Raw genomic sequence first — 18,712 nt, 5'->3', positions numbered from 1 at the left:
AGTCCTGGGAGACCCTTGTTTTGTAGCATCCCGTTTCCGAGGCAACAGTGGGCCCAAAATCAAAATCAGGGAAACCGACCAATTTTGTTCCCCGGCTAGGGAATACTATACAGTGCAATTTGTAAATTGCGCCTAATTAAGCCTGAAGTTGTGTATTTATACTATGTTAAAGAGAACTATGTCAGAGAGCCGTTTGCCTCCTAAAACTTTGGCAAACTTTTGGCAATGACATCAGGTCTGTACTTTTTCCTTGCAGTGTTTCTTTCTTTCCTTCTTCTTTTTTACCCTTGTTTTTGTGGGATGATGTTTTCATGACCTTTGCTGGCTTCAGCTTTTCAGAATGAGATGCAGACATTTCTTTCTAGCCAAACAAGGAGACTAGAAAGGAGAAAAAATTACTATTGTCCAAAGGGCTGGATTAAATCAAAACTTTGACCCACCCACTAATAGCAAACTACAAACCTGTACATCACAGCGGTTACATTTCTGATTAAAAGAAAGTGGCATCTTACTGAAAATGAAGCCACAACTAAGTACAGTTCTGTAGTTTTCTATTAGCAGATGGGTCAAAGTTTTGATTGAATCCTGGCCAAAGTATTTTTTGACCAATGTCACTGCTGACTCTCATGACAAGCAGGTGAAAATGTGTACAGATATCATGTGTACAATCAACCAGCCTTTACTGTACACCGTGTCTTTTCATATGTAAACTCTGCCATTGAGTGCACAAGTGTGTAGACCTTACTCGAGACAATATGCCTCTCCCTATCGGGGTATACATGGTTTTAGTTTATTGCACTCAGGATGAGCTGCTGTTTTCCCAACGTCATGCAAATGAAAGGCATTCATATTAAAATTAGCTCTACGTACAGTTCTCATGCAAGTTTCTGCAGGACAATCCCAGAAAGGGTGGTTTAAACGTGCGGAGAACAGTACTCAAGACACTGACATCACTGAATCCATGGCTGTCATGTGACAACTTCCTCAATTAAACAGTGTACAGCTGTGGCTCGTGCCTTATGTCTAGTTATTTAATACTTTGTTTTACTGATCTTAACCAAGTGGTTTTTAACGTCACTGATGGAGCAGCAAGCCATGAAAATAAATGTTTTAAGTTAGGATTACAACATGATGTACAGTACTGGAGAGTTCACAACAAACCCACAACAATATAGCGTGCATAATGATAATAGGAAACCAACAAAAATACAAGAAAAAAAACTGCTTTCCGTATTGCCATTAACCTGAAATACACCGTTGCTAACCATCAAACATCCATCAGCAACTTACTTTAACGTAAAACCCACAATAAACTGAACTATTATCTTGCACTGTTAAAATGTAGTAATTTTAGGATATATATGATTATCTCAGTAGCATTTACACGTGAAATGTGGGTTTACATGTGAAAATGGGTGTGTTTTTCCAGTGTTTTCATCATTTTTACATCATTTACTCAAGTATTTGGGATTGACCCTTTCCTCTGTGGCCATTGTTTTTGGCCACAAACCTGATTCTCCAGAGTTATCCACTTCACGAGTTAAAAACACTTCATATAAACTCCCCCAATGAGCTTAATTTAAAAAATGCTTTTACAATAAGTCCTTTGCAATAGGGCAGCTGTTAAAGAACACTTAATTTAAAGTGACGGGAGGGAAAAGCTCTAGAAGGAAACTACTAATTATGCGATTTATATATTTATTATTTAAAAAAAGTAAGATTCTAGGTCAACAGGAAGAATCTCTGCTGTAAACACATCATTTCAAATTATCGTGTAAGAACACATTTCTTTTGCGTCAAATGGAAAACAATTTCCCAAACCACAAACAACACTATCGTGAATTTATAGCAAATTAATATATACTAAATTACTCACATCCTGCCCTGCAACAGCTGAGGTATGTTCAAATCATAAATCCACCAAATACCTTCAGACACCCCTGCGAATAGTTTTATTAGCATGCTTTTCTAACCAATTGGATTTTACACTGCATGCTTGTAAAGAGACATCCTTTATTGAAACTATTATCTTGATTACTCCCAGATGGAGTTGGCTAGTTGCTGTGGATGTGACCCAAATAGGAATCAAGCCTCTACTATCTATTAGCATACTCTCTGTTACCCATTAAACTCTTCCTGCCAAATTGTTGATAAAACCTTAAAATTATATACGTAGTTTAAGTTTTTAGAAGCATTCTTCGTGGCTAAATTAAAATATCTTGGGGGAGAAAATACAATTGAATAAAATGCGAAAATCCTATATTTAAAAAATGTCGGATGAAGGTAGGAAAGATCTTACATTTAGTTAGTTAATAGGGCAATCATTTAAGTGTTTATTTTAGCTACATTAATAATTCAAATGAAATTAAGTAATCAAATTATGCTTTGATCCAGGCTTAGATTAGGGTAAGTGTTCCCAGTAAATGCAGGATTTTGTTTTTGTTACTTTTCTACTGACTTAACTGGATCAGGTTTAGTTTTGTTATGGGCCTAGCTTGAGATTTTGATGTTGGTTAGCATTGCGGTGCAGACGAAAAAAACTGGCAGGTAAACTCATTTATTGTGTCAAGCCCTTCCTGTCAGCACTGCACTAAAACATATCAGAATTATGATTCTGAATATGATTTAGGTATACCTAATTAACTGCTCTATCCATTAGAAATTAAGATTTGCATGGGAAAGAAAAGAGTTTTGAAACTGCAGCTGTTTCCTTGATGAATAAGTTCTTCTACAAACATATGTTATCCTTTGGTAATAAACATGTAGTAAATAAATAAATACTGAGGAGCTGAAATATTTTTCTGCAGTGCTGTGGGCATAAAACCTCTCTCTCTTTCTTACATACAAAATGTTACCAAAATGAATAGGACAAGTCAACCTCCACTGGTACAGAACAGCACCAGAGAGAATGTGTGTTGTAGGTTTTTACAAGGGGTACGGTAACTTCCAGTACACAGTGGAACATTTTTAACAGTGTGGAGACCTGCCAGCATTGGTAAAATGATATGATATGGCCTAATGCATCTATCAAAAAGATTAAGCTAGCAAACTAGTGTTTGAAAGAGTTCGCTTTAGAGAACGTAAGTGTGCAGTCTACTTATAGGCACAAAAGGGATAAGTCAAAGAGTCCTTCTCACTGGAATCCTCCGTTTTAAATACAGTATTTCTGTCAGTACTCTGGATAAAATATATACCCAGCTCTTTTCTTCTCTCATGGTACAGTATTCTGACAGTTGACTGTATGGTTTTGCAGCACATCAATTACACTATGCTAAGCATTTATTTAGTGCTGTGGCAAGGAAGCATACAATGACACTTTGGTAGTAAAAATACGAACAGATCTTAAATGCACCAGAAACTTTTTTCAACTATTTGATTAAGTGTAACCCCCCTACACACACTAAAAAATGATAGCAGAAAATTTCACAGAGGCAGTCGTCCACATCCTTCTGGCTTCACGCGACCCTGAGGCTGGCGTTAACTTGGCGTTGCTTGTTGGCTTAGTTCTGTGGCGATGGAGTCATGCAGCCAGGAAAAGTTTGTGAAAGGAAAGGCACAAGACAAAAGCAACATTATCTATCATAACACTGCAAGAGCTTTGAAAGAGAACAACACATTAGTCATCTTCTCCTACACGTGAACCTCAAATCGTTTCCACATTTCTTCTCTCACATTATCTTTGAAGATGTCTTCAGTGGTAAGCTGACCAAAACAAAAAAAACAAAAAAATTGCAACATGCAATTTCAAGATAGACACTGAAATGCAAAAGTATTCATACCCTTCATATGGATTCCCATTCTGAAGTTAGTATTTTATTCAAAACTTGAATGCTCAAGCTGAAGACCTTTACAGGTGAGATGAGTAACAGTAAATGTCAGCAAAAAACTAAAGAGCAAAAAAAGGAAATATGTTGACTGAATTAGTATTGAGAACCGTCAACTCAATATTTGGTGAAAGCAAATTTAGCAATACTTTCACCTACAAGTCTCGTTGGGTAAGTCTCTACCAACTTTGCACACTGGCTTGGTGTAATTTTTGCTCATTCTTTGGGTCAGATTTGCTCACATTGCTTGGGGATCGCTTACAGACAGCAAGTCTTTCCACAGATTTTCCATAGGATTAGAGTCAGGACTTTTACTGGACCACTCAAGGACGTTCACTTTCTTATTCTTTAGCCACTCCTGGTTAGCTTATGCCTATTGGATCATTGTCCTACTGAAAGGTAGATTTAGCAGACTGAAACAGGTTTTCCTATACTTTGCTGCATCCATTTTCCCTTCAATCCTAAAAAGCTTCCCAGTCACTGCTGAGGAGAAGCATCCCCATAGCATGATGCTGCCACCAACAGGAATGGTGTTTACTTTTAGACCAAAAAGTTCACATTTTTGTTGGATCACTCACATGCAGGCTTTGAGAGGACTTACGATTTTAGTGATGGCTGCCTCCTTGCCGTGTTCTGTAGAATGTTGACTGATGCACATTTTCACCCATCTCTGCTATTGAACTCTGTAGCTCTTTCAAAGTTGTCACTAGCCTCACAGTGGCATCCCTCATCAGTTTCCTTACCTGGCTGCTCAGTTTGGAGGGACAGTCTGATCTAGACAGTGTCTGACAATTCACATTTAATTTCTTGATTATTGAGTACACTGTACTCAAGGGATATTCAGAGACTTCCATATTGTTTGTATCCTTCTCCTGACATGCGTTTCTGACCTGCTGTGAAAGCTCCTTGGTCTTCACGGTTGAATCCTTGCTTGAAATGTACTTCCTGAACAGGGAACCTCACAGAGAAAGGTGTTTTTACTCAGAAATCATGAAAACCACTGTAAAAGGCCATTCAACTAATTGTGTGGGTTGTTAAGATCACTCTGTGCACCTAAATTAATTTAGGTTAACCACGCCCTAATTTATGCAATTATTACTTTTCAATTTTTATTTCATATGAATTATGATTTATGTATTTTTTTTCTTTGCTTTGAATGTGTGGAGTAGGTTGTGTATGTAATACAAATAAATTCCTACTCAAATGTATCATGACTGCAAGCTTTCAAGCAACAAAATGTGAAAACTGAGAGAATCTGAATACTTTTTGCAAGGCACTGTATATACATATAATGTTTAAATTTTCCCTTCAGGTTTAATTAAATTAAAATTAAATTCCAAGGGCAAAAATGGCTATGGATACTATCTCTTAAAACAACTCTAAGTTTATATTTTAATGACCTTGCCACATCTTCCAGTCTGACAATAGTTAGTCTATTGTATAGATTGTGTTTACAAATAGGCCAAACCCTTCCTTCCTGGTTTGAGTCAGCTATGCACTGAAGTGAGATTCCTAGAGGTGCCGAGATTAGTTTATGTGCTGAACTACGCTTTCAGTCTTGGTTTACAGCATAGTTCACATGGGTTAAAAGCACATATTGTGAATGAATGACACTTGCCAAAAGAAACGTCAAAGCCAGCTGTGAGGAAATCATAAGTATGTATTGGCTGGAGTAATGGCTCTTTTAGGTGGTTCTAATGCAATGTTAATTTAGTCTGCATTTTGCTTCACTTTAGCCACAACCTTATTAAAAAGCATGAGAAAGATAGATGACTCGAATGTGGCACTTTTGAAACTAGCCCTATTTATCTATGTCCCTGAAATGACCAAAGATCAATCAGATAACAAAAAAGCATTCTGTAATTAAATCCTTCAGAGGAATATATGTGATGAACAGTTTGTGGATAGCTGCCCACCCCTCAGAATTATTTTATTTAAAGGAAAATCTCAGACAGCTCCAGGACTCTCGCCTTCTGAGTTTACAGACTACAGACCAACTCATTCTAAGCAACACGGGTCTCTAAACACCTGTCATTCACTACATTCCTCTGACAGCCTGTACAAACAGCATACGTTATATTTTACAACAAAGAGAAAAGGGCGCATGACTATTATTTGGAGTGATTTGTTCAAATACACAGTTACAATGTACTCCAGTTTTGATCTATTACTTTGAAAATGATAATAATCATAAAATAAAATAAAGCCCATGAGCAAAAGAGGATTACACATTGTCCCAGCTAGTGAGTCAAAAGTCATCCCTGTTACTTGACAAATTGAATAAATAAACTGTTAGAGGCAGTCAGTTGACACACTTCTGGTTCATCTCAATTCATTTCTCAGCTTGCTCCTCAGACTGTTTAGATTGCAGCGTGGAAAGAGATAATTAATGTAAACCTGTCTTTTTTTTCATATGTTGAGTGCTGAACACACACCAGAGACCTCCATAGTAGGTATTTAGTCAACTCCCTATCCATCTATGTGGCAGGACCTGGGGGGAAGTAAAGGGATCACCATACCAGATTTAAAAGAAAGAGTCAGAATTAAAGGATTGTGTCTGTAATCTGGTCAGAGTTTTGGTTCCCCCGCCATATATCCTATAAAATCCTCGTTTAATTTTTTCGGAAATTGTTTTAAATTCTCTTTCAAGAGAAAAGCATTTGGTGACCAAATCTCATTGTAATGAAACTGACTGAGCAAGTGGCGCCTCCAAGCCTGAGAGCCTTGGGCCATTAAAAATATAAATCAATCGTGCTTCTATCTTGCATTGGTTGCAGACATTATATCTCCCGGCTGTCTTGGGAATGCCTGGGAATACCCCAGGAGGAGGGAATCTGTAAAATGCGTGGCTGAGGAAAGGGAGGTTTCACCCGCCTGCTTAGTTTGCCGTCACGACTCTCACCAGGATAAGCGGGTTTGAAAATTCATGGACGGATGGATGGATTGATACTACCATTTGTTTACATTGTCCATGCAGTGTAACCACTGTTACATAATCGTGGTCACTCATTCTCAAAACATATTTAGCTTGAAATGGAAAACTGGGACCAGTTTTAAATGTAATCACATGTGCATTTAAGAAAAATCTTAGTTACAAATGTATTTACAATTGTGTACTTACATATACCGATAATCATTTTTACACATTAAGTACATTGTAATAATGCATAATTACTCTGTTCTTATGAGTAACTACAGCTGTAGTTACTAAGTACCTACCATGTAAATACACTGTAACTAGGGACACATTGTAAAGTGTTACTGACATTTTATTAACCCTTTGAGCAGTAAGAACGTACCAGTACATTCTAAGTGAGGTTGTCCTCAGGGAGTACTGACGTACCGGTACACTCTACAATAAAAAGTTATAACGCAGTGCATATGAAACTATACAAATCTAGCAACACCTAGATTTTGAAATTATTTGACAATCATACGTTACAGTTTTTTGGTAATTTGGTCTCCGTCTCATTATTTTGGACCCTTTCTGTGTTTTAGACAAAACAAATAAAGTAAAAGTAGAATCAGATCAAAACCCACATACCATTACCAGCTTTGTACTGATGAAACACACACCCTGGTCTGATTTGTAATTTGCAATTAGACGTCAAAGTGTTATTTTAGTTTTTTTATAAAGTAAATTATTTGTCAGTGAGTTTCCTGTAAAAATGGGAAGATTAACTTCCAGTAATACCGTATTCAGTGCAGTGAGTTAATACACATTGTGGCTAGTCTTTGAAAGGAAAACAAATAAAACTGGGAGTACAGAACAAAAGGTGCCTCTTGCATTTTATTGTGGCTTTTCAGCAAAAACACAATAACAGTGTTAGAAAGTGTCTGTAATATGTCGTTAATCATCAAAGCTGGTGTCTGCAAGCCCTGGTTTACCCTGGAACCATACACAGTATTGGCAAAGCATAGGTTACACTACGTTCTTGATACAGCCATTCATCTACAAACGCAAGACAGTTGTGAATTCATACAGCATGAGGATGAGATCACTAATCTAGATTCCAGGTAGTCAGCATTTGCTTAGACATGATCAGTCAAGCATAGCCCATCACACACCAGCAACTCTGTTCACTTAGGTCTTCACTTTTAAAAGATATATATACAGTACTGTGCAAAATTTTTCAGCAGGTGTGAAAAAATGTTGTAACTTAAGAATGCTTTCAAAAATAGACATGTTAATAGATTATATTTATCAATTAACTAAATGCAAAGAGAGTGAACAGAAGAAAAATCTAAATCAAATCCATATTTGGTGTGACCACCCTTTGCCTTCAAAACAGCATCAATTCTTCTAGGTACACTTTGCACACAGTTCTTGAAGGAACTCGGCAGGTAGGTTGGCCCAAACATCTTGGAGAACTAACCACAGTTCTTTTGTGGATTTAGGCAGCCTCAGTTGCTTCTCTCTCTTCATGTAATCCCAGACAGACTCGATGATGTTGAGATCAGGGCTCTGTGGGGGCCATACCATCACTTCCAGGACTCCTTGTTCTTCTTTATGCTGAAGATAGTTCTTAATGACTGTCGCTGTATGTTTGGGTCATTGTCATGCTGCAGAATAAATTTGGGACCAATCAGATGCCTCCCTGATGGTATTGCATGATAGATACGTATCTGCCTGTACTTCTCAGCATTTGCAGAAATGCAGCCCCAAACTTGCAAGGAACCTCCACCATGCTTCACTGTTGCCTGCAAACAGTCATTTGTGTACTGCACTCCAGCCCTTCGGCGAACAAACTGGCTTCTGCTACAGTCAAATATTTCAAATTTTGACTCATCAGTCCAGAGCACCTGCCGCCATTTTTCTGCACCCCAGTTGCTGTGTTTTCATGCATAGTTGAGTCGCTTGGCCTTGTTTCTACATCAGAGGTATGGCTTTGTGTCCACAAGTCTTCCATGAAGGCCACTTCTGACCAGACTTCTCCGGACAGTAGATGGCAGAAAACAGTGGGACCCTGGTACACCCAATACTGAGCTGATGGCACTGCTGGACATCTTCCGATTGTAAAGGGAAGTAAGCATGATGCATCTTTCATCTGCTGCAGTAAGTTTCCTTGGCCGACCACTGCGTCTACGGTCCTCAATGTTGCCCGTATCGTTGTGCTTCTTCAATAGAGCTTGGACAGCACATCTAGAAACCCCTGTCAGCCTTGAAATTTCTTACCGGCAGAGACCTTGCTGATGCAGTATAACTACCTTGTGTCTTGTTGCTGTGCTCAGTCTTGCCATGGTGTATGACTTTTGACAGTCAACTCTCTTCAGCAACGTCACCTTGTGAGCTGAGTTTGGCTGTTCCTCACCCAGGTTTATTCCTCCTACACAACTGTTTCTGTTTCAGTTAATGATTGTGTTTCAACATACATATTGAATTGATGATCATTAGCACCTGTTTGGTATAATTGTTTAATCATACACCTGACTATATGCCTACAAAATCCCTGACTGCGTGCAAGTGCACCTAGAAGAACTGATGCTGTTTTGAAGGCAAAGGGTGGTCACACCAAATATGGATTTGATTTAGATTCTTCTTCTGTTCACTCACTTTGCATTTAGTTAATTGATAAATATAATCTATTAACATGTCTATTTTTGAAAGCATTCTTACTTCACAGCATTTTTTCACACCTGCCTTACACTTTTGCACAGTACTGTAAATCCTATCTATCAGTAGATGTGTAGTAGTAGGATTAGTCAAAGTTCTGATATAAAAATACCTACTAATCAATTTCCTTACTAGAACAACATATGTGTATGATCCTCCAGAAGCAGGTGTTTGGCTGAAAAACAGATCCTGTAATGCTGAACTTCAAGCGTGTCAGTTTCTTTATTCCCGTATCAGAAAGTTAATTATACAATACGATAAAATGTTGTTAAAACACCTTTTGAACTTGTACTTTGGCTGCAGACAACAACTTCATCCTGTAAAATCTAACACACCGTCTCACATTCTAACCACTGCCCCTCAGATTCTCTCAGCAGTGCTATTTTGGTACTAAAATCAGTGTGGAAAACTATTTACCATAATCATAGTATTGCAAACAGTGAACTAAAACCAGCAGGGCTTGATTTTCATAGTGTGGCATTTGTACTTTCGGGATTGTATTGATATATATGTCTATTATAAACTCACTTGTTGAAGAATACTGAGGTTAACTCACTGCAATGTCTGCAAAGCAAATGGCCATGAATACATGTTTGCCCTTTTTGTGAATGAACAGTGCTTACTGGAGTCGTAAACAGACAATCTGCAATTCCTATTAAGTCTTTTCTGTAGAAACCACAATGTGCCTGAGTGAACTGCATCAAGTGGCCGAACAGACTCGTAAGGAAGAAGTCCATAATTCATGCAAAGAATGTAGACCATGCCTTGTTTAAATCAGTGTATGGATGATTGCTCTCTCTCCATCTCTATCTCATTGTGTATGTATATATACACTCACCTAAAGGATTATTAGGAACACCTGTTCAATTTCTCATTAATGCAATTATCTAACCAACCAATCACATGGCAGTTGCTTCAATGCATTTAGGGGTGTGGTCCTGGTCAAGACAATCTCCTGAACTCCAAACTCAATGTCTGAATGGGAAAGAAAGGTGATTTAAGCAATTTTGAGCGTGGCATGGTTGTTGGTGCCAGACGGGCCGGTCTGAGTATTTCACAATCTGCTCAGTTACTGGGATTTTCACGAAAACAATTTTTTCTAGGGTTTACAAAGAATGGTGTGAAAAGGGAAAAACATCCAGTATGCGGCAGTCCTGTGGGCGAAAATGCCTTGTTGATGCTAGAGGTCAGAGGAGAATGGGCCGACTGATTCAAGCTGATAGAAGAGCAACTTTGACTGAAATAACCACTCGTTACAACCGAGGTATGCAGCAAAGCATTTGTGAAGCCACAACACGTACAACCTTGAGGCGGATGGGCTACAACAGCAGAAGACCCCACCGGGTACCACTCATCTTCACTACAAATAGGAAAAAGAGGCTACAATTTGCACAAGCTCACCAAAATTGGACAGTTGAAGACTGGAAAAATGTTGCCTGGTCTGATGAGTCTCGATTTCTGTTGAGACATTCAGATGGTAGAGTCAGAATTTGACGTAAACAGAATGAGAACATGGATCCATCATGCCTTGTTACCACTGTGCAGGCTGGTGGTGGTGGTGTAATGGTGTGGGGGATGTTTTCTTGGCACACTTTAGGCCCCTTAGTGCCAATTGGGCATCGTTTAAATGCCACGGCCTACCTGAGCATTGTTTCTGACCATGTCCATCCCTTTATGACCACCATGTACCCATCCTCTGACGGCTACTTCCAGCAGGATAATGCACCATGTCACAAAGGTTGAATCATTTCAAATTGGTTTCTTGAACATGACAATGAGTTCACTGTACTAAACTGACCCCCACAGTCACCAGATCTCAACCCAATAGAGCATCTTTGGGATGTGGTGGAACGGGAGCTTCGTGCCCTGGATGTGCATCCCACAAATCTCCATCAACTGGAAGATGCTATCCTATCAATATGGGCCAACATTTCTAAAGAATGCTTTCAGCACCTTGTTGAATCAATGCCACGTAGAATTAAGGCAGTTCTGAAGGCGAAAGGGGGTCAAACACAGTATTAGTATGGTGTTCCTAATAATCCTTTAGGTGAGTGTATATATGCGTGTATGTGTGTGTAGTGGCTAAGTAAGAAAAAAATATATATGTTTATATTCCTTAGAAACAGATTAATATAACATAAATTCACTTAATTTAACCTGAGAAAAAGATTATTCAATTCTTAATTTCCCTGGGGAAGTCATGATTATTAATTAGATGACCATTATATATATATATGTATATATAATTCTATTAATGATTATATTATTATATACTTATATAATCGTATAATCATTAATAGACTCATTACTTGCATGTCAGCAACAAAAACTACTCATAAGCTGAATAATACTAAATGTAAATTTCTGTCACTAGAAATATTAATTTTACGAAGAGCTTTTTGAAGTAGTAATCTTTTGTGTGCCTGCAGTTAGGTCATAGTGTTTAGTTTATGGACAAATGTTTTGAGAATAGGACCATCTGGTGGCTAGAAACAGTATTACCTGACTGGTACGAGTGCTTATTTCTGCAGTGCTATTGCATGCATGTGGACTTTGTTAAGTACAAGCACCTTGCTTACTAGACAAGGCCAATCAAATGCAAGACAAGAAGACCAAGAAAATATTAAAAAGGAACATTCTTTGAAGTGTTCACATTCTGGGTTTCAAAATCACTTGCGGGATGTTTTTGCATTTAATTCTTTCGAAAGGTAAATGAAATAAATCTACTGAAGCCGCAACCTACATAAAACTTCTAAATCTAAATGTCCAAAATGCCAAGTATGTGTCAGAACTTTCTTTTTCTAAAAATGCAATTCAAAAAAGTGTCCGAGACAGTTTTTAATGTATATATTGGGGTTAACACACTTGTTTTCATTGTATTATAATGAAATTGACAACTTTTAATAAATAAATGCGTTAAAAATTTGATCTCTTTGCAGTCTCTCTCTCATCAAGGCAATTTTACTTTTCAGATCTCATAAGAAAGTGGTTGGCACTTTAGTGGGATTTAACAAGTATATATGTGAAGCAGTATAACATTATATAGAGTAATATTTATAGGCCACAGTTATGTGATATGTGACAGGGTATGGGTAGACAGAAATACCCTGATGTCATATCCTTATACAATTAGAGGCTTTAATACATAATGTTTTCCTTTATGATTGCTCAATGGACTCTCTTTTATTGTTATTAAGGAACTGCACAACATGAGATAAGCACACTCAAGAGAAAACCTGAAAAGTGTGCAGAACACAAGGCTCTGTATAAGTTCACTCCAACTCCAAAGTCCTGCAAGGAAAATCTTAATCATAGCAACTTCCCAAGCACTTCTTGAACTGTAAAGGGGCATTTAAAACGGCCAGGGCAAATTCTTTACACAGCTACTTGAATTTATGGTATATTCTGCCGGGATTTTATAGCCCCAAAGATACCACAAACAGGATAGAATTTAAACAAAAATGAAGGACAAAGCATTACTGAAGTTCTTGAGCTTTTACAAAAGGTTACACTCTGTTTTAAGGTCTCTACAAGAAAGAGAGAAAATAAATAAATAAATAAATGTACACTAAGCCCAGGGTCTCCCTGGCTGCGAATCAAATCTTTCATATTTTGCACGGGGTTTAGTAACCTGATTTCATGAAGTGGCCTTTGCTCTGATTAAATCCACACACCTGCTCTGAATCACTCAGGCCGAAAGCTACCAGACTGGAGCACTGGGGCCGGGCTGCACCTGGGTTCCACATGTCCCATATATGAGGGACAGCAGCATCAAAGCAAAAAGCGTGATCCGCCGTAATACTCAGCTGAGAGAGAGAGACGCCATAAATCCCAAGAAGCAGAGACGGGCCAGATTATGTGCCGGAGAACCGTCAAATTTTCGAATGTTCTTTTATCTCCGGCCACAGGGAAACGTGGCTCTATTCAAAATCAGGCCTCATCCATTGTGTTCAGCCCATTTCTCTCTGAACTGACAGAAACCCACACCCCTCAACCAGAACGCACTAGATCATATAATTGTTTATTTAAAGAAATGTTTTGAATTAAATAGATTGGCGTACTTACGTCATGAAGACATGCAGAGTAGCTAAAACGAAGCACAGAGGCCAGTCATATTAAACAGAACAGCCCCAACAGAATCCAGTTTTCGGCCCTCTATCTGAGCTTCTGGGTCACATTTGTGCACGCCAATGCCAAGTTAAAAGAGATTGCTGTTTGCTTGTTATTCAACTGCACACCTTTAAGCTCTGTGTCATGTTTGGAGGCGTTCAGTGCCTTTTGGATTGTATTTCTTAAAACAACTGGAGAGGTGTGACTCACGTTAATGGCTGCCACTGTGCCACACGTGGTTTCTTCGAGCTCTGGGGTGGTCTGGTCGATGCCCACAGGGTGGTGGTGGTGCCAGTCAGCGCAGTCCCAGGTGGCGAGGTCACACGGGGGGTTGTGAGAAGGCTGGTGGACGTCCAAATGAAAGCAGGAGTGGTCGCAGCTTGAGAGACCCTGGGATACTCACACCTGGGACCTTCAAATTCCCCTCTGCAGATACACATGTTGGGATGCTTGCAGATTCCTCGATTCACACAGCGGGGGAAGCAGCGAGCTACCCAGAGAGGAAGATAAAGACAGTCAGAGTTCAGAATAATATAGGTTTTATTATAGTTCCACACATATTTAACATTTTTTATCATTACAAGTCAGTATACTCAAAACAAATGCATATCCTAATGGTGACTTCAGCATCAAGCAATGATGTGGAGGAAGAAAGTTCAGCTTTGTGGTAATGTAGAAGCCCAGCTTTTGTAACATTTGTAATGTTATAATTGTACCTTGTTTCACATTTGAATCAGAACTAAGCTGCAGTACAATTTATTCTGATTTTGTTCAACATTTTCCATAAACAATCAGTTATCTTTAGGCGTGCCCTACTTTTAAATTTTTTGAAGGACATTACCCTGACATTAACACTGAACTACAGTAAATTAATTCTTAATGACTGAAAGCAGTTAGCTGCATTAGTAGCATACCTGGGGATGGAGAGTTAATATTATCTACTCACACACACACACACACACACACACAATTGCATGTGAGAAGCTAGTTGCGAAACAGTGGACTGTGTTTTAGCCTAGGATACTGCCATACTGTGCATTCACGCATACTTGATTATAGTTTTACAAGACTTTTCCTGGTCCACTCAAGTTTGCTTGAATTCAAAGTTATTGTGTGCATGTAAAAACATAAAGGTTGTCACTGCCAATGGCCCATTTGGCACAAACAACAATACTGCATCCATTAGTGGATGATCACAAATCTCGAGACCTACTCGATGAACATAAACAGTAACCGCTCAAAAAAAGTGCTTTTGTTCATCCCCAGTGTAGGGCCTTGTCTGCCAATTTGGATGCGATTTCTAAAAGAAGGTTGCTAGAATGTGTTTTAGGAGACTGCCTCTGAACAAAAAGCTCCAGTCACAGTGCATTTACCACAGCTCTTTGTTTTGCACCAGTAAAGCCCAAATGTTTTAATGACAAAGCTAGCAGGGCTCATTTCGCACTCCAAATGAGATCTTAATAACATGCGCTTGTTGATCTCGATGAGATACGTTCTGAATGGATTCACTGAACTCCAAACTCAGTCCTTTCTATTAGGTGTTATGTTGCCAAGTAACAAACTAAACTGTTTAGACTGTCTCCAAACTGTTTAATATAGAAACTCTCCCCGATTGCTGTTTAACGTTTTAACAGATAGCTAATTCATTGTGTACAGTACAGTATTTAAACTATCAAATACACTTATACTTAGATTTTGTTGTCCCCAATGGATCCATTCAATACCTGAACATGTGTATGAACATGTATATTTTTTTTAAACAAAAACAAACAAAACATAGGGGGGAAATAAAACAAAAATCTATTTTGAATGTAGATGCCAAATAATGTATTATTATTATTGACCAATCCACAAATAGAGAGTCCTAGACCCCTTTAGGTCAGGGGGTTAGTTGTGAGGTGTGCAAATCCTTGTAAAGAAGGATTATGGAGGTGTGGATTATAAATAATGAAGCATAAAAATCTGACCCTAGACTTCAATTAGGAATGTTAAGCGGACCTGTTAAGGCCTTTTTCCCCTGTCACTGTGGAATGCACCTGTGGTGGTATGTATGTGTGTGGGGGGGGTGGGGGATAGCAACAAGAGCTGTAAAAAAACCTCAACTTTGACTTTGGACCTCATCCAGACAGCTCTTTACCCCCGACCTGCGATATTTTAATAGAAATACATTGTGACATTCCACCTCTGCGGGACAAAGGCAACTACACTTTTAAGAAGAGCCCACTTTCCTTCTTTAACTTAGTGTCATTCAACTCCCCTAGAGTTTGGAAGTTGAACAATTTAGAACGTAAAATGTGTTTGAAAATGATCTTATTGTGACATACAATACTGTCATACTGTTATATATAAATCCCTCAAGATGTTTCCACTAGTTTTGATCTATAGCTTCCCTTTTCACCACTGCAAAGTTTCTGATTTCATCTTCCCATCTTTCATGTGGTAATTTTCCAAGTCTTTTTTAATCTCTTGGTATGCATTCATTACCAACCTTTGTCCATCTTTGATCTGTTCTTGCAATGTATCCCACCCATTGCCATTTCAACATATTTTGGTTTGTTCTCGGAACCAATAATCTCTTATTGTTATTCCAAGCATATATCTATACATATATGTATAGATGTTTCCACTTCAGTTTATAGTGTCACTTTCCCAGGTCATGGCAAGCAAATATATTGCCATCTACAGAAATAATCAGTACAAAACCTTCTTCTTTGCTTGTGGATTATGGCGTATGCACAAAGAAAGGTAAGGAGCCAGCTACATAATCAGTGTTTGTAAAAACATTAGGCAAATGCAGGTTAAGATCTAAAAAATGCAGAATTCACATGTATCGCTTTCATTTGCCAAAGAAAGGCAGTGAAGTTTGCATCTCTAACCACCTTCGTCACAATTCTCTCATTGTGACAGTAAGGAAAATGCTTTCTGGGGTTGTTTGTGTTGCATGATTTGATATATCCGGAGTAGATGTCAACACAAGTGCCAGAGCGATCAAAATGAAAGCAGCCTGGATTCTGTCAAGGGTGTCAAGACATCGGAAGGGTCCACAAAGGGCAGAGTACTCCCAGTTTGTGTCGCGTGTGGGAGCGTAAGATAATCCAGGTGGAGCCCCTCCCGTTAATATTGCACATCTGGATTCATTTAAAACTCTGGCTCAGAATGCACCTGGCTGTCTGGGTATGCTGAAGAGTCACAGAACCCCTGCATACCAAAATGAATTAGCCTGCACCGCCTCCACTTGCTCATCCAACATAATAACTCAATCCACTTTATGCTGATAAGTGGCTGCTAGATATCCAGATCTAACTGGGATTTATTTTGTGCTTGGAGTTGGACTGGAAATATAAATATATTATCCGTATGTCAAGGGTGCTCCTTTTAATATGGCAGCCATTTTATTTTACTTTCTTTCTCTGTCCAACAAAAGTAGCGCTGTCACAAGCAGACTCACTCACTCTCACTAGCTTTTCATTTCTATTTAGCGGTTATGCAAACCATTCCTGGGGAATTTTCCATTCCCCAATTCACCCATCTCTCTCAGGCAAGCCCATTAAAACCTCTTTGCTTGTGCAGTAAGGCCACACTGCTCTTCACCACTGTTTAAACGGTCAACAGACAGTTGCATTAACAAAGCTGACACTGAATACCCCATAGTCTAAATGTCTGGTTTCCAGATGGAGCATTACCTCTTTTACAGCATGGCAGCTGATGTCTTTCTCTCTGTATGCAAATCAAATGCATAAAAATTAGCAACCCCCGATAATTGCAGGATTGTGCAACCAGCATGAAACCTTGGTCCTGGTATGACTATCCATATCCGGCGACGAGAAACAGAAGTGTTTGTGTCTGCTCACTGTTTTGTAAAAGTTGCATTGCCTCCGTTGCAAGTTAATCGAATGTGGCAGGGCTCTATCATTCATGTAATGCATACATCTATAATTATCTTCAAACTTTAACTCATTCAACTGAACAATTAGCCAATTTTTTTCCCCCTCTCCCATGCTATGGTTTCCTGTGTGGTCCAAGTGGTGTCGTTCATCCAGCCCTGTCAAGCACAGGGGAAGGCAAAAGAAAATAAGGCCCTTCCAAAGACAAATGGTTGAACTAAATAACAAGCTTCTTTCTCTGTCATTAATAAAGGGGCTGAGCTTTTGGACACTCCAGGCATGGTTGTGGGGCACTTTGAGTGGAGGTTGGTTAGCTGCAGTACAAATGAAAGACTGACAGTTGCTGTGTTGTCTCAATGTCTCATAAATTGTTGTACTGTGGTAAATCATGTTGTCCATACCTACTTTCCAACTCTGAACCAGAAGAAGAAAGGTGAGATTGAGGTGGACTGGTAACACAAAGTAGTTTCAAAGAACGCTATCATTCTGGATACAGAAAAAAGTATAGGGATAGAAATGAAAGATACATTTCTCAATTTAAATTGATACAGAAGGAAGATTTTGGAAATGCATCTGCCCTTGCTGATAATCTAACATCTAATGTCATTAGATGTTAACACTTTGAAAGGGCATTTAGGAAGTTAGTAGCTTTCATTTCTATGGATGCCTTATGAAGTTATGATTCTATACAATTAACTTCACACCCCACAAATTCTCATCCTGCCCCTCTTGAGCGATGGTATATTCTCAAAACAGAGCACCCTAGTGGTAGAGAAATGTTACTGTTTAAAGAGCTGGAACGTCATTGGAATACTAATTTGCCACTTGAAACATTATTGGCAGGAGAAAACATGATTCATAAACAATGGAATTCTTTCCATTCGGTTTTTTAAAAGATCATAACCTGGTATTAAAAAGCCAAGATGCTGTATATGCTAAGAATAGATAAGTCATATAAAGTATCTCTTTAAACTTTTAAGATACAGTGCTTGAAGACATAGGGAGCATGCCAAATATCTGAATGTCTCATTTAAAAAGCATTAAAAGAAAGCAACTTGACATTCTATAAAAACATTAACTTCAATCCTTGGGATTATCACAGAAGTAAAGCAGGGATAAAATCAGGGGATGTTTAATTTTAGATTTGCAGTTCCAAAAAAGAAGCCTACCTCAACTGTTTCAGCTTTGTCTTTTACTAGGTGTTGCCCCTCGGCCCCTAAACCCAATGAAGAATGACAGTATGCATCACAGAGACAGTTTAGCCAAGACAGAGCATTTGG

The 18,712-nt window shown here is 38.7% G+C and overlaps 1 protein-coding gene across 2 annotated transcripts in view; it reads right to left on the bottom strand.

Annotated features, from left to right (window-relative positions):
* ltbp4 (latent transforming growth factor beta binding protein 4) overlaps nt 1-18,712 on the bottom strand; it is a 105,109-nt gene that overhangs the window by 71,664 nt on the left and 14,733 nt on the right. For both annotated transcript variants that reach the window (XM_066703940.1, XM_066703941.1), the window contains exon 3: nt 13,759-14,038. In XM_066703940.1, coding sequence (XP_066560037.1) covers nt 13,759-14,038 — 280 coding nt within the window. The remainder of the gene's footprint in view (nt 1-13,758; nt 14,039-18,712) is intronic.

The sequence above is a fragment of the Amia ocellicauda genome, chromosome 5 (assembly GCF_036373705.1).
Source record: "Amia ocellicauda isolate fAmiCal2 chromosome 5, fAmiCal2.hap1, whole genome shotgun sequence".
NCBI classification, from domain to species: domain Eukaryota; kingdom Metazoa; phylum Chordata; class Actinopteri; order Amiiformes; family Amiidae; genus Amia; species Amia ocellicauda.
Note: the sequence above shows the minus strand (reverse complement) of the source record. Positions and strands in the feature narration are given on the sequence as shown.